The sequence below is a fragment of the Anabrus simplex genome, chromosome 5, assembly GCF_040414725.1.
Source record: "Anabrus simplex isolate iqAnaSimp1 chromosome 5, ASM4041472v1, whole genome shotgun sequence".
NCBI classification, from domain to species: Eukaryota; Metazoa; Arthropoda; class Insecta; order Orthoptera; family Tettigoniidae; genus Anabrus; species Anabrus simplex.
This window is the reverse complement of record NC_090269.1, coordinates 407,940,659-407,952,908: the sequence shown is the minus strand read 5'-3', so window position 1 is coordinate 407,952,908 and position 12,250 is coordinate 407,940,659. Positions and strand designations below refer to the sequence as shown.

Below are 12,250 nucleotides of genomic sequence, written 5' to 3'. Positions count from 1 at the left end.
TCACATTTAGTTTTCATTAGGCTCTGTGATATTAGGACGTCTTAAAAAAGATTTATATCGTAGACTATAGTCCATTATTCTCTGACTTTACATACCGATTTTCATTAGATTCTGTTTACCAATCTTCTTGTGACCCGGCGCAGATATAGACTTAGTAACAAAAATCCAAATTAATGAATATCACTGTGATCATAGCCAGTACGGTAACAGTGTATAAGACATAAATCATCGGAAATTTAATATTATAAACTTTAGTTATGTAGTATTTATAGATACGACCACTAACAACATAAAAATTTTAGAATTAAATTGTTGGCCTTCCCCTCAGCTACCATTTCACTCAGTGTGAATAAAATTATTTTCAGCCTAGATTGTAGCGACTTATTTCCCGACCTTGCATACCGATTTTCATTAAATTTTCTTCTGCCGTTTTCTCGTGATGCGTGTACATACATACAGACGGACAGAAATTACGGAAAATTAAAGAATGCATTTTATATATAGATGGAAGAGTGGGTATAGGTACTTTAAGGCAGAAACAGGTTCCAAGAAGGACATTCCAGGAATCATTAATGAACAAGGGGAGTGAGTACGCGAGGATCTTCAAAAAACAGAGGTATTCAGACAGCAGTATGTAAAGATTGCTGGTTACAAGGGTATGTCCAGATAGAGGAGGTGACTAATACTAAAGAAGTATTAAGATTTACCTATGAGAGCAATGAAATTAACAGTAAGATACAAGAGTTGAAAAGTAGAAAAGCAACTGGAATTGATAAGGTTACGGGGGATATACTAAAGGCAATGGGTTGGGATGTAGTACCATATCTGAAATACTTATGTGATTATTGTTTGCATTACGGAGCTATATAAGATGAATGGATAAATGCGATAGTAGCTCCTGTGTATGAAAGAAAAGAGTGAAAGACAGAAAACTGAAAATTAAAGGCCAGTCAGTGTGACATGCATTGCATGTAAGCTTTGGGAAAAGGATTATTTCTGATTATAATAGACATTTTTGCGAAATTAATAACTGGTTTGACAGAAGGCAGTTTGGGTTTAGGAAAGGTTATTTCACTGAAGCTCAACTTGTAGGATTCCAACAAGATATAGCAGATATCCATGATTCAGGAGGTGAAATGGACTGTATCGCGATTGACCTATCTAAGGCATTTGATTGGGTAGATCATGGGAGACTACTGGGAAAAATAAGTGTAATTGAACAAAAGAGTGACTGAATGAGTGGCTGGGTTTCTAGAAAATAGAACTAATTTGAGTAGGTGAAGCTTTACCTGCGCCTGTAATAATTAACCCTAGAACCACAACGTGAGGTCGTGGGTGACCCTCCGGAGTACTAAACCGATTCTGCCCATGCACCTCTATGAACAAGGAAGCTGATGCTTCCAGTACCTTCAGTGCTTGACACGTTCTTGAAACGAGTGGTTGCGTTATTTTCTCCCGCTATTTATTTTCAAAGTTATAGGCCCTTGGGTCGCATATGACCCCACGTTGTGAGTTGTGTAAAGTATTCGTCTGTGGTGAACTGTTTGTAGTGGAGTGTTTTATTGGTAAAGTTATCAAACAATGGCACTGTACAAAGACTTTTCTTGCTATTTGTTTTACGTCGCACCGACACAGATAGGTCTTACGGCGACGATGGGACCGGAAAGACCTAGGAATGGGAAGGAAGCGGCCTTGGCATTAATTAAGGTACAGCCCCAACATTTGCCTGGTGTGAAAATGGGAAACCACGCAAAACCATCTGCAGGGCTGCCGACAGTGGGGTTCGAACTCACTATGTCCCGGAAAAGCTCAGAGCTGCGCTCCTAACCGCACGGCCAACTCGCCGGTGGTATAAAGACTGGTAAAAGACGGAAAATTTTCAAACGCTCAGATTTTCTGAAAAATCTTGCCCTAGGACTATGTGAAGAGCATATGAAGACCAGAATGGTAAACAAGAGGCTTCCAAGGCAACTCAGAAATGACATTCACCAAGTACTTGGTTATGAGGAGGAGCACAGTGACGTTACTACGCCAATTGGATGACGACCTGGACGATGTGCTTTCTGTCCTGGAGTCAGGAACCGAAAAAGTGTAGCAACTTGCTGTTCCTGCTCTAAAAACCTATGTGCAGAACATAGGATTAATGTCTGTGAATACTGCGAGCCGTAAGATAGTGATTACTCACCGTAGAAAATGTCGAACATCAAAACCAAGAAAAAGGAACTTACTTTTGATAATAAGGATACGTACATCATATTGTGTGGTAATACAGTTAATTACTTTCTTATCTGAACTTAACTTGCAAAAATATAAGTGATTTGTTTATTTTAAGGTAAATATTGCGAATATATAAACAATAATACACTAAATATTCACGTAGACAAGTGCTTAATATTCAAACCAACAAAAAACGCACTTTTAATCAAATTGTTCTGTAAACAATATTACTTGACATTTTGGTAAATTTCTTTATGTTTTGAACTTAATATACTCAAATGTAAATAATCTCCTGATTTCAAGTAGCATAAATGTTATTCAATGCCTAAATAATTTGTTCAAATGTAGGGTCGTGGGTGACCCCACGTTGTGATTCTAGTTCCAAGAAATGAACGTTGTGGTACTAGGGTTAAGAGGGGAATTTCTCAAAGCAGTAGAATTGGACCTTTATGTTTTCGTATATATATATCAATGATATGTTTAAAGAAGTGGAATCTGATATAAGGTTTTTGGCAGGTGATGTTATTGTGTACAGAATAATAAATTACAAGATTGTGAGCAACTGTAAAATTACCTCAATAATGTTGTGAGATGGACAGTAAGGCGATGCTATGATGATAAAAGGGGTTAAAAGTCAGGTTGTGAGTTTCACAAATAGGATAATTCATCTCAGTTTTAATCACTGCGTTAATGGGGTGGAAGTTCCCTATGGGAATCATTGTAAATACCTGGTCGTCAATGTAAGGAAAGATCTTCATTGGGGTGATCACGTAATATGACTGTATACAAAGGGTACAGATATCTGCACATAGTTATGAGAGTACAGTATTTAGGGGCTGTAGTAAGGATGTGAAGGAGAGGGCATACACGTCTCTGGTAAGACCCCATATTCTGTACGGTTCCAGTGTATGCGACCCTCACCAGGATTACTTGATTCAAGAACTGGAAAAAATTCAAAGAAAAGCAGCTCGATTTGTTTTGGGTGATTTTGGGAGAAAGGAGACGTGCTGCTCGATCACGAGGTATGTTCCGGGTTGTCAGTGGAGAGATGGCGTGAAATGACATCAGTAGAGGAATAAAGATAAAGTTGGAATTCAGAGGACAAATTGGGGAAAATTTTCGTTTATGGGAAGAGGAGTTCTTCTAAAATAGGCTAGGAAAACAACAGATAGGAAATCCGCCATCTGGGCGACTACGCTAAATGCTTATCAATAGTGATCGATTAATTGAAAGGAGAATAATGTTCAGTTTGCAATTACCTCTTATGTAATTCTAAGCTCAGTGCGATGGCATTTGAATGTGCTCAAATATGCTAGCCTTATCGCGTTTCCGCACGTTAAAGTACTTGTATGGTACAAAGTTCCCTGCGTCATTAGATTCCATAAAAGTAGTTAGTGAGACATAAAACAAATACGGTTATTATTATTATTATTATTATTATTATTATTATTATTATTATTATTATTATTATTATTATTATTATTATTACTATCGTTTCAGCTATCTGTGGGCTACGATTACGCAACTTCATTGCTTTCTCAAGTTCTTTCTCCTTCCTCTTTCGGCAGTATTCCTTCATCCGTTGGCTTGCTCGTGCTCGTTCTTCTGCCGAGAATACTCAATTCTTCCTCGTTTTCTCATCAGCTAGGTCCTTGACCTCCACAAATCTCTGCCTGAAGATTTTTCTGTTTGTTATGTCTTCTGCCGTGATCCCACATTTTTCTAAATCTCGGTGGACTTCTTTTACCCATGGGACTTGTGTCTTCCTGCTCTCCTGGAAGGTGAGGATCCTGTTGGCGAGTCTCTCCGATCCCATCCTTTTAATATGTCCGTAGAGCGTCAATCTCCTCTTTTTCATTGTGGTGGTGATGTTTTCAAATTGTTGGTATAGTTCTCGATTTGGTCTCATGCGAAACGTAAACTTGTCTGATGATTTTATGGGTCCAAGAATCTTTCTAAGGAACCTCCTTTGTTTATTTTCCAAATCTGAGAGTCCCTTCGTGGCTATTGTCTCAGCTGCGTATAAACATTCAGGTTTGACTATCGTGCTGTAGTGCTTGAACTTGGCCTGGTAGGAGAGTGACTTATATTTGTGGGTGTTCTGACATAATCTAAACGCAGTTTCCATCTTTCTTGCACGTTCTTGAATTGCTGCTTTCTCATTCATGTTTGGTATTATTATTATTATTATTATTATTATTATTATTATTATTATTATTATTATTATTATTATTATTATTATTATTATTATTATTATCATTGTTTTATTCGTTTTATTCGTAGAGATTATTTGATGTTTTGTAGGGCCATTTAAAAGTGCAGTTTGTCTCATGTATGAGTTCATAATCAGAATATTATATAGATGAGGCTGTTGTTATTACTGTACCTAAAATGTCGTTGCCACGAGTCGGGTAGCCGCTGTAGGACATTGTGTGGGCATGATCTGCTGTCACAACGATCAGTGTGTCTTTACTGCTCGTGAGTTCCACCGCCTTCTTAACTGCTTTGGCCATCTCCACTGCCTCATCCAAAGCACGTTTAGCTGTCGTCGAATGATGGCCATGATCAATTCTAGCACCTGTAATAGAATATAATAATAATAATAATAATAATAATAATAATAATAATAATAATAATAATAATAATAATAATAATAATAATAATAATAATAATAATAATAATAATAATAATAATAATAATAATAAATTAATTATTAATTATTATAATTAATAATGGTAATAGTAATAATAATAATAATTATAGTAATAATCGTACTATTACTTATCATAAAATGTTGTTTCAGTATTTGGATGTCTCCAAAATTTCGCATGATATAACAGGGGTGAAAAAAATATTATTTAGAAAGAAATCCGAAATTTGGACAAGGATTGTTTAATCGTAGAATCCCAGTTGTGTTTTGTTATTTTGTGTGTGTGTGATACATCCACCATTTGTACACAGAGATAATTTGCTCATCCCCACAGAAATATGTAGTTCACGTAAACCGTGATTTTACTTGTGAGCACCTTCCACTGCACATGTAGTTGTGATGTGTGTGTTTAATTTAACCAAATGTGTCGAAGATACTAAGCCTCGAGTTGGGCCACACAGCTATGGGATTGCAGTCGGCAGATGGTGATTTTTAACCCCTATGTGAGCAGCCCTAAAGGAAGTTTTCCCTCCTTTCCCTTATTCACACAAGGTGAATACTAGGGAAATTTTTTAATTAAGGCGAAATCGCTTCCTTCCCAATCCTATTCCCTTCCTATCCCTGTCGGTGTTCGTACGACTTCAAACAAAATAAAAGGGAACAATTGACCTAACTTATTGCAATGCAAAGGAGTTCCAAGCATGCTCCAGGCGTACTTTTATGTTACAGTATAGATTATTTGTTCACTTACAGGTATGCAGAACCAATGTACTCAAAATACCAGAAATGAACTGTTAGGTGCTGACTACCAGTAACAGATAAAGTTAAATGCATACGATTTGCCACGTCAGCCTTCAAGGAAAGAGGAAAGGGCGTTAAGTCAATCTTCTTATCAATTCTCAATCCTGATTGGTTGGCAGCAATTCGTCTTCTCCACTCTCCTCTGTAATCCGCTAATCACTTCATTTTCACATATGGGCCTGTTCCTACGTCATCTCTGATCTGTCTTGAATATTGCAGTCTAGGTCTTCCTCTTTTACCTTGAATCATTCCTTCCATGACATTAACTATGAAACCATTGTGCCTATAGAGATGGCCAATTAATTGATCTCTTCTCTTTCATATTGTTGCTAAAAAGGATTTTTTTCACCTATTCGTCGAAGAACTTCTTCATTGGTGAGTTTTTCTGTCCATGAGATCTTTTCCATCCTCCTCCAGCACCACATCACAAATGCTTCAAGACGTTTCTTATCACATGCACTAATAGTCCACGTTTCTGAATCATACAAGGCCACGCTCCAGACATAGCACTTAATAAATCTATTCTTGGTCTCCACATTTAAATTCCTTGATGTAAGTAGTATCCTTTTCTTGTAAAAAGCAATCTTTGGTAGGGAAATTCTGCTCTTTATGTCGACTGAACTTTTGCCATCTGGAGTGATTTTACTTCCTAAGTAGGTGTATATCATTAATTCTGATGTCGACTGCAATTTGCTGGCGGTTGCATACAATAATTGCGGGCTTTTTAGTATTAATTTTCATGTTATACTTATTTCTCATTATCTTATTCATTCTTATTAATGCACTTTGTAGTTTATCTTCGTTCTCCTCTATGTCAACTATGTCATCAGCAAATCTTATCATTTTGATTTCTACTCCATTTATCTTTATCCTTTCCATATCCTCTTTACATTCTTCAATGCTCTTTATGTCGACTGAACTTTTGCCATCTGGAGTGATTTTACTTCCTAAGTAGGTAAAGACATTTACTTGCCTTAGGTGTATATCATTAATTCTGATGTCGATTGCAATTTGCTGGCGGTTGCATACCATAATTGCGGGCTTGTTAGTATTAATTTTCATGTTATACTTATTTCTCATTATATTATTCATTCTTATTAATGCACTTTGTAGTTTATCTTCGTTCTCCTCTATGTCAACTATGTCATCAGCAAATCTTATCATTTTGATTTCTACTCCATTTATCTTTATCCTTTCCATATCCTCTTTACATTCCTCAATGCTTTTCTCAATATACAGGTTGAAGAGCACTGGTTACAAATTACATCCCTGTCGTACTCCTTTCTTTATATAAGCCTCCCATACTTCACCATTTATGTTTATGATGCCTCTTATAGAGTTCATATACTATTCGTCTATCTCTAAAATCTAGACTAGCAGTAGTCATAATCTTCATTAATATATTCCATTTCACATTATCAAAAGCTTTTTCTAAATCCACGAATGCAATAAACAAAGATTTTCTTACGTCTAGCATTTTGTCTATAACCTGTCGTTACGTTAGAGTAGCTTCTCGTGTGCTTCTATTTCGTCTAAATACAAACCTATCTTCAGCCAAATGTGGTTCAATTTTATTGCTTATTCGGTTATGTATTATTCTTGTCAATATGTTTGACATGTGCGCCAATAGACTCAAGGTGCGATTTTCTTAGCATTTTGAGTTCCAGGTTTCTTTGGTAAAGGGATTATAAGAGATTTTTTTAAAATCTTCTGGAATTTCTCCGGTTTCATATATTTCCGTGATCAGTTTAAAACTATAGCCGTGTGTTTCATCATCCAGTCTCTGTATCATTTATCCAGTTATTTCACCGCATCCTGGCGCTTTATTAGGTTCCAATTCTTTCACAGCCTTAAGATATTCTTCTTTTGTTAAAGAGGGTCCCAGTTTATCACTTGTTATGTTGTCGTCATTTTCAAGGTCATTTATGTCAGTAGGATCTTCATATACTTACACATTTTTAAAAGAGTGCTTACGCTATTCCTCAGATTATAGATATGAATGAATACTTCAGATAATGATCCTCCTTACTCCGTACTTCACCCTCTTCCCGCAATTTCCATCTCCGTAGCATAACGGCTTGCCCTATTATCTTTCGAACTCTGCCGCCAGGGTTCAGTTCCAGGTATGTGAGAATGTCAAAAGGGGTTAAAATTGAACATGCAGCACAGCTCCATTCGGGTATGCCCGAAAAGAGTTACGTCAATTCCAGAAGACGACACGAGTTCACTTACTTAACCCCACAATTATACACGACTACGATTTGTACCCTAAATGACCAACGTCTCAAAACTCGTACAGATACCGAAGAGCAGTAACTTTCCATTGAACAATTCTCAAACAAGTGGGCTAAATTTATTCTGCACACGCGTACCATTAGGGGCTACATGTCTCTATTTACTCGTTGGACAGAAAGAAATATTAATAGAAGTACTCTGATGTCACTGTTATTGTCTATCTCAGCACTTACCCTCAACGAACAGAGCAAATCCCTTTTCTTTCTTTGAGAGTAACTTGATAGCAGCTTCCGTCATTTCAGATAAAGTGGGCTCTGTTTTGTTGTTGGCTTCTAAATGATATTTCATATGACTTGCCTCGAATAAGCCTAAAGAAAAGAAAAAAAGAAAAATTATCGGTCTTCATAATGAAAGATGGAACATCCACTGTTCATTTCAGCAAACTATTTCAGGTGGTAACAAAATTACTGCATTCACCCGATTTAGAGGTTCGGTGTATATTACTGACAGCCAGAGATCAATGAAACATATTGATGCTCTAACTAAATCATGAAACTTTCTGTTTGTCGTCCTAAGTACTGCTACCTAAAGGGACCAAGGAGCATCTCATAAAATTGGTCGGGTTATGTGCAAGTCATTTCTCCCACAATAGTTGCATCTGAGTATATTGGAATTGAAAATACACGATTGTGGAGTACTGATATGCTTAAGCAAGTATAACCCTCGTTGAGATGTTTTCAGACTTCAAACTTTCAGTTAATAAAACCCACAATGACATGGACATCATCCGCTATAATTACAGCTGAAATGAAATAATTCAGAATCCTTAATTCAGTTATTATGGAAAGGTTCTTTTAGATTACTTATGATATAATTTTTTGGCTAACGGCCTGAGTACTCTCATAGTTAGGAATTAGAATAGTCAAAGGAATTTTGTCTGAATTCATATGTCAAATTTTTAAACTACCTTGTAACTTGGAACTCACATAATCTGTTGTAGTTTTAGTTGAGAAGGACTTTTTTCAAATTGAGAATCATTAATTCAAATGTTCCGAAACCTAGCTAAAATAGCCACTACATAAATTATTTTCGAGAAATTGGTTCCACTTACTTGTGCCTAACGTAAGTAAATATTTATTCGATGAGAATTTCCAAGAATTCGTTAAACAAGGAACACTGACACTTCCAAACTCTCGTCCTAATAGTGTTATTGTTGTTTAATGTGGAGGATTTAAGACACAGCAGTCCACAGCCTCGTGTAATCAGCATATGAAATGTATATATTGTACCCGTAACTAGGTCTAGCCGGTGAACAGGAGACACCCCAGGGGTGCTCAGTTCAACAACATCACTGACTGAATAAATACAATTGGTAGGATTTAACATGAGGTTCGGAAATAAGAATATTTGATATTCAATGAATAACATAATTTATTCAAAATAAAATAAACTTTTGCCATCCTGATAATCTATGATTATGGGGAATGATCGCTACGTTAAGTTAAATTACTGATGATTCTTGACGTGACATAAAAATAATTCAAACAAATGGGTGATACACGTGACTCTTTTGCCTTAGAATTCTAACAGAGTTGTTGCCAGTATTTTACATGTTTTGTTTGTTAATATTAATTTAATTATATGAAATTTTTTAATCTTGAAAAATGAGGATGGTGTATCAAATTCCTCGAATAATCTGAAAAACACATTAAATTTTAATGGAGTGTATGAGATAGAATATTCAAGATTTACACAGTTTACTTCTTCTCATATCAAAATATTAGTGAAGTTAGGTTTATTAAATATTTATTAACTGTATCTTGAACGTGCTTTAAGCTACGTAAAAGTTAATTCGAGACGTCGAGTATATCTGCTCAAAGTCTTTCCCACTTCTCTCCTCGTGAGAACTAAAATCTAACGTTATTATTACGTGGTCTTCCATAAGAAATTGAAATTATTAATTCTCAAAAATCATTAAATCAAGATAATTCATCGGCGTAGGAATACTGTCAAAATTATAAATTAAATGCCACTAAAGTGTCACATCACATCTTAAATGCACAAGAAATATCTTATCACTAGAAAATATTACTAATTCTACCAACTATCTGCAGGAAAAATTTCCAAAGAAGAAATATCTACAATATCTACATCGCGTTCATGTACAAAGTAACATCCATTTAGAACTGTCGTTGAAAACGTGAAGTCTCCATGTGAGTACGAATTCTGGCGATAAAAAGTGAGCTCGCCTGGTATCGAACTCTAATCTTATCGGGATATTTATTTGAGAATCTACTTTCCAAATGTAATGCCCTCCAGTAAGTTTCACACACACATTAGAATCTTTGAATTAATGACTTCCATGAGTTATATCTGGATAAGCTCATTTCAAAATATTAAGACAGAATTCTGGAGTACATCTATCGACATATACTTATTATTATCATCATTGGAAGACGTTATCAAAGTGACTACACTTCATATGATCTCGAGGAACCATTATCTATTTCCTACTATGATCAACATCATGTATTAAAAATATCGTCCCACAAACACGTGACAATTTACTATCAAAAGACTCATATCACATGTACCGATTCCACATAAATTCCACGTACAATAACAACAATATAATGACGACCAATATTCATCACAACCGCATATCACACAATGTGTAGTCAGAAAATTCTGTAAAAACATGTTATCGTCCAAGAACAAGTCTTACTCCCATTAAATTCGTCTCGATGATTAAATAAACCATTAAGAATTATATATCACTGATCATATACTCCTAATAAATCCATGATCTTATTCCGGTATTTACATCCTGATAACATACTACAATTACCACGAGGTCCGAATATGTCCAAATATCACGAAAAATTGAAAAAATATTGGGAAAATATTACCTCAATAAATTCCTACAACACAGAATAACTCACTAATACAATGAAATTCGTAAAATAAGAAAGGATGGTTACGATAACACATGGACAACTTCGACTGATCTGTCATTTCAGAACACAATAACACGCGGTCGGGAATCTGAACAAGTACACGAATTAATCTCCAAGTCCGGTCTCACGTATTACAGAACGATATAATGAAAAAGAAATCAACTACAGACTACAAGACCACACCAAAAGAATGAAATGGAACTAACGTGCTACAAAGAACAGATATAAATAAGACATAGTCGACTTAACTTATACCGTAGACTTCATGTTGATCTCCTGGCGTCCTCAATCGAACATTCTAGGGTTGAAATCCTTGCATTTCTCCGCTGATGGCGCCGGTCCGTTGACTTAATAATTCATGATGGAATATGTGTAGAATCCGGCACGAACTCCCTTCTTCTTGTAATGAATGCTGTAGAGGTCCTCTTGCACTTTACACTTCTCGATGATTTTGCTGACACTTGTACAGAATAAATTAGAAAAACGTCTTAGGCACAATTCTGCAAGTTGTTATAAAAACACGTACTTTAATTATTTATCTGTATCTTTCCACGTCTGTTGGTTGAACACTAATTGTTGTCGTCTAGGCTGGCACAATTTAAGTAGAGGCTTAACGCTGGAAATGCTTCCACTATCCCTGGTGATGACTGTATCTCATTTGACTTTCTTCGACGGAATAAGCTGAAGTGAGCAGCAGTTAGAAGTGAGGCGAAGTCAGAATGTGCGTGCGTATGACTCGCTTTAAATAACGTAGTACTCCAGTCATCGTAGGAAGTACGAGTCAGTTCAAGTACTGAATTCTTATCAGTTTATTTAATTAAATTCACATTACCTTCTGCCGGTATACCATTCAAATTTAATATAAATTCAGCTATTAATTATTACAATTCACACGTGATATCATTAACAATGTCCAGTCAAATTTCACTTTTGTACACCTTCATAAATACACATATCACACCGTCGATGTTATTAAAATTTTCCCTTTACTTTTAATCCAGTACAACTGCACGCGAACATATTCCAGCTATTTTCTTCTCTCTTCCTTTACTATTTCTATTTTTATTTTCCGAACCAGCTAGAGCTCCCCCTTTAGGTTGGAAACAGCTCGCCACCTTGTCCAAGGACAAGCGCGTGCCATGCCGCCAAAGAACTAGACTCATGACACACCGCCCCATATTCAACCAGCTGAGACAGAGCATACGGTCACAATATTAAGTGTTCGATCGCACTTCAGTTCGATGATAAATCGCACAAGGCTCGTACCAGTAGATTTACAAAAGAACTCCCTTGGGACCGAATGCCGGCACCTCGGCGTAAAATGCTGTCAATGAATCAATACAATTATTTCTGATCAGGGTCCGATACAAATTCCTTCTTGTTGAAAATG

General features: G+C 36.1%; 1 protein-coding gene across 1 annotated transcript in view; it reads right to left on the bottom strand.

The window, feature by feature from the left end:
• Positions 1 to 12,250, bottom strand: part of LOC136874578 (membrane-bound alkaline phosphatase-like) — a 76,534-nt gene that overhangs the window by 10,463 nt on the left and 53,821 nt on the right. The window contains exons 7-8 of the mRNA XM_068227859.1: positions 8,137 to 8,271; positions 4,604 to 4,795 (exon numbers count right to left, since the gene is read on the bottom strand). Coding sequence (XP_068083960.1) covers positions 4,604 to 4,795; positions 8,137 to 8,271 — 327 coding nt within the window. The remainder of the gene's footprint in view (positions 1 to 4,603; positions 4,796 to 8,136; positions 8,272 to 12,250) is intronic.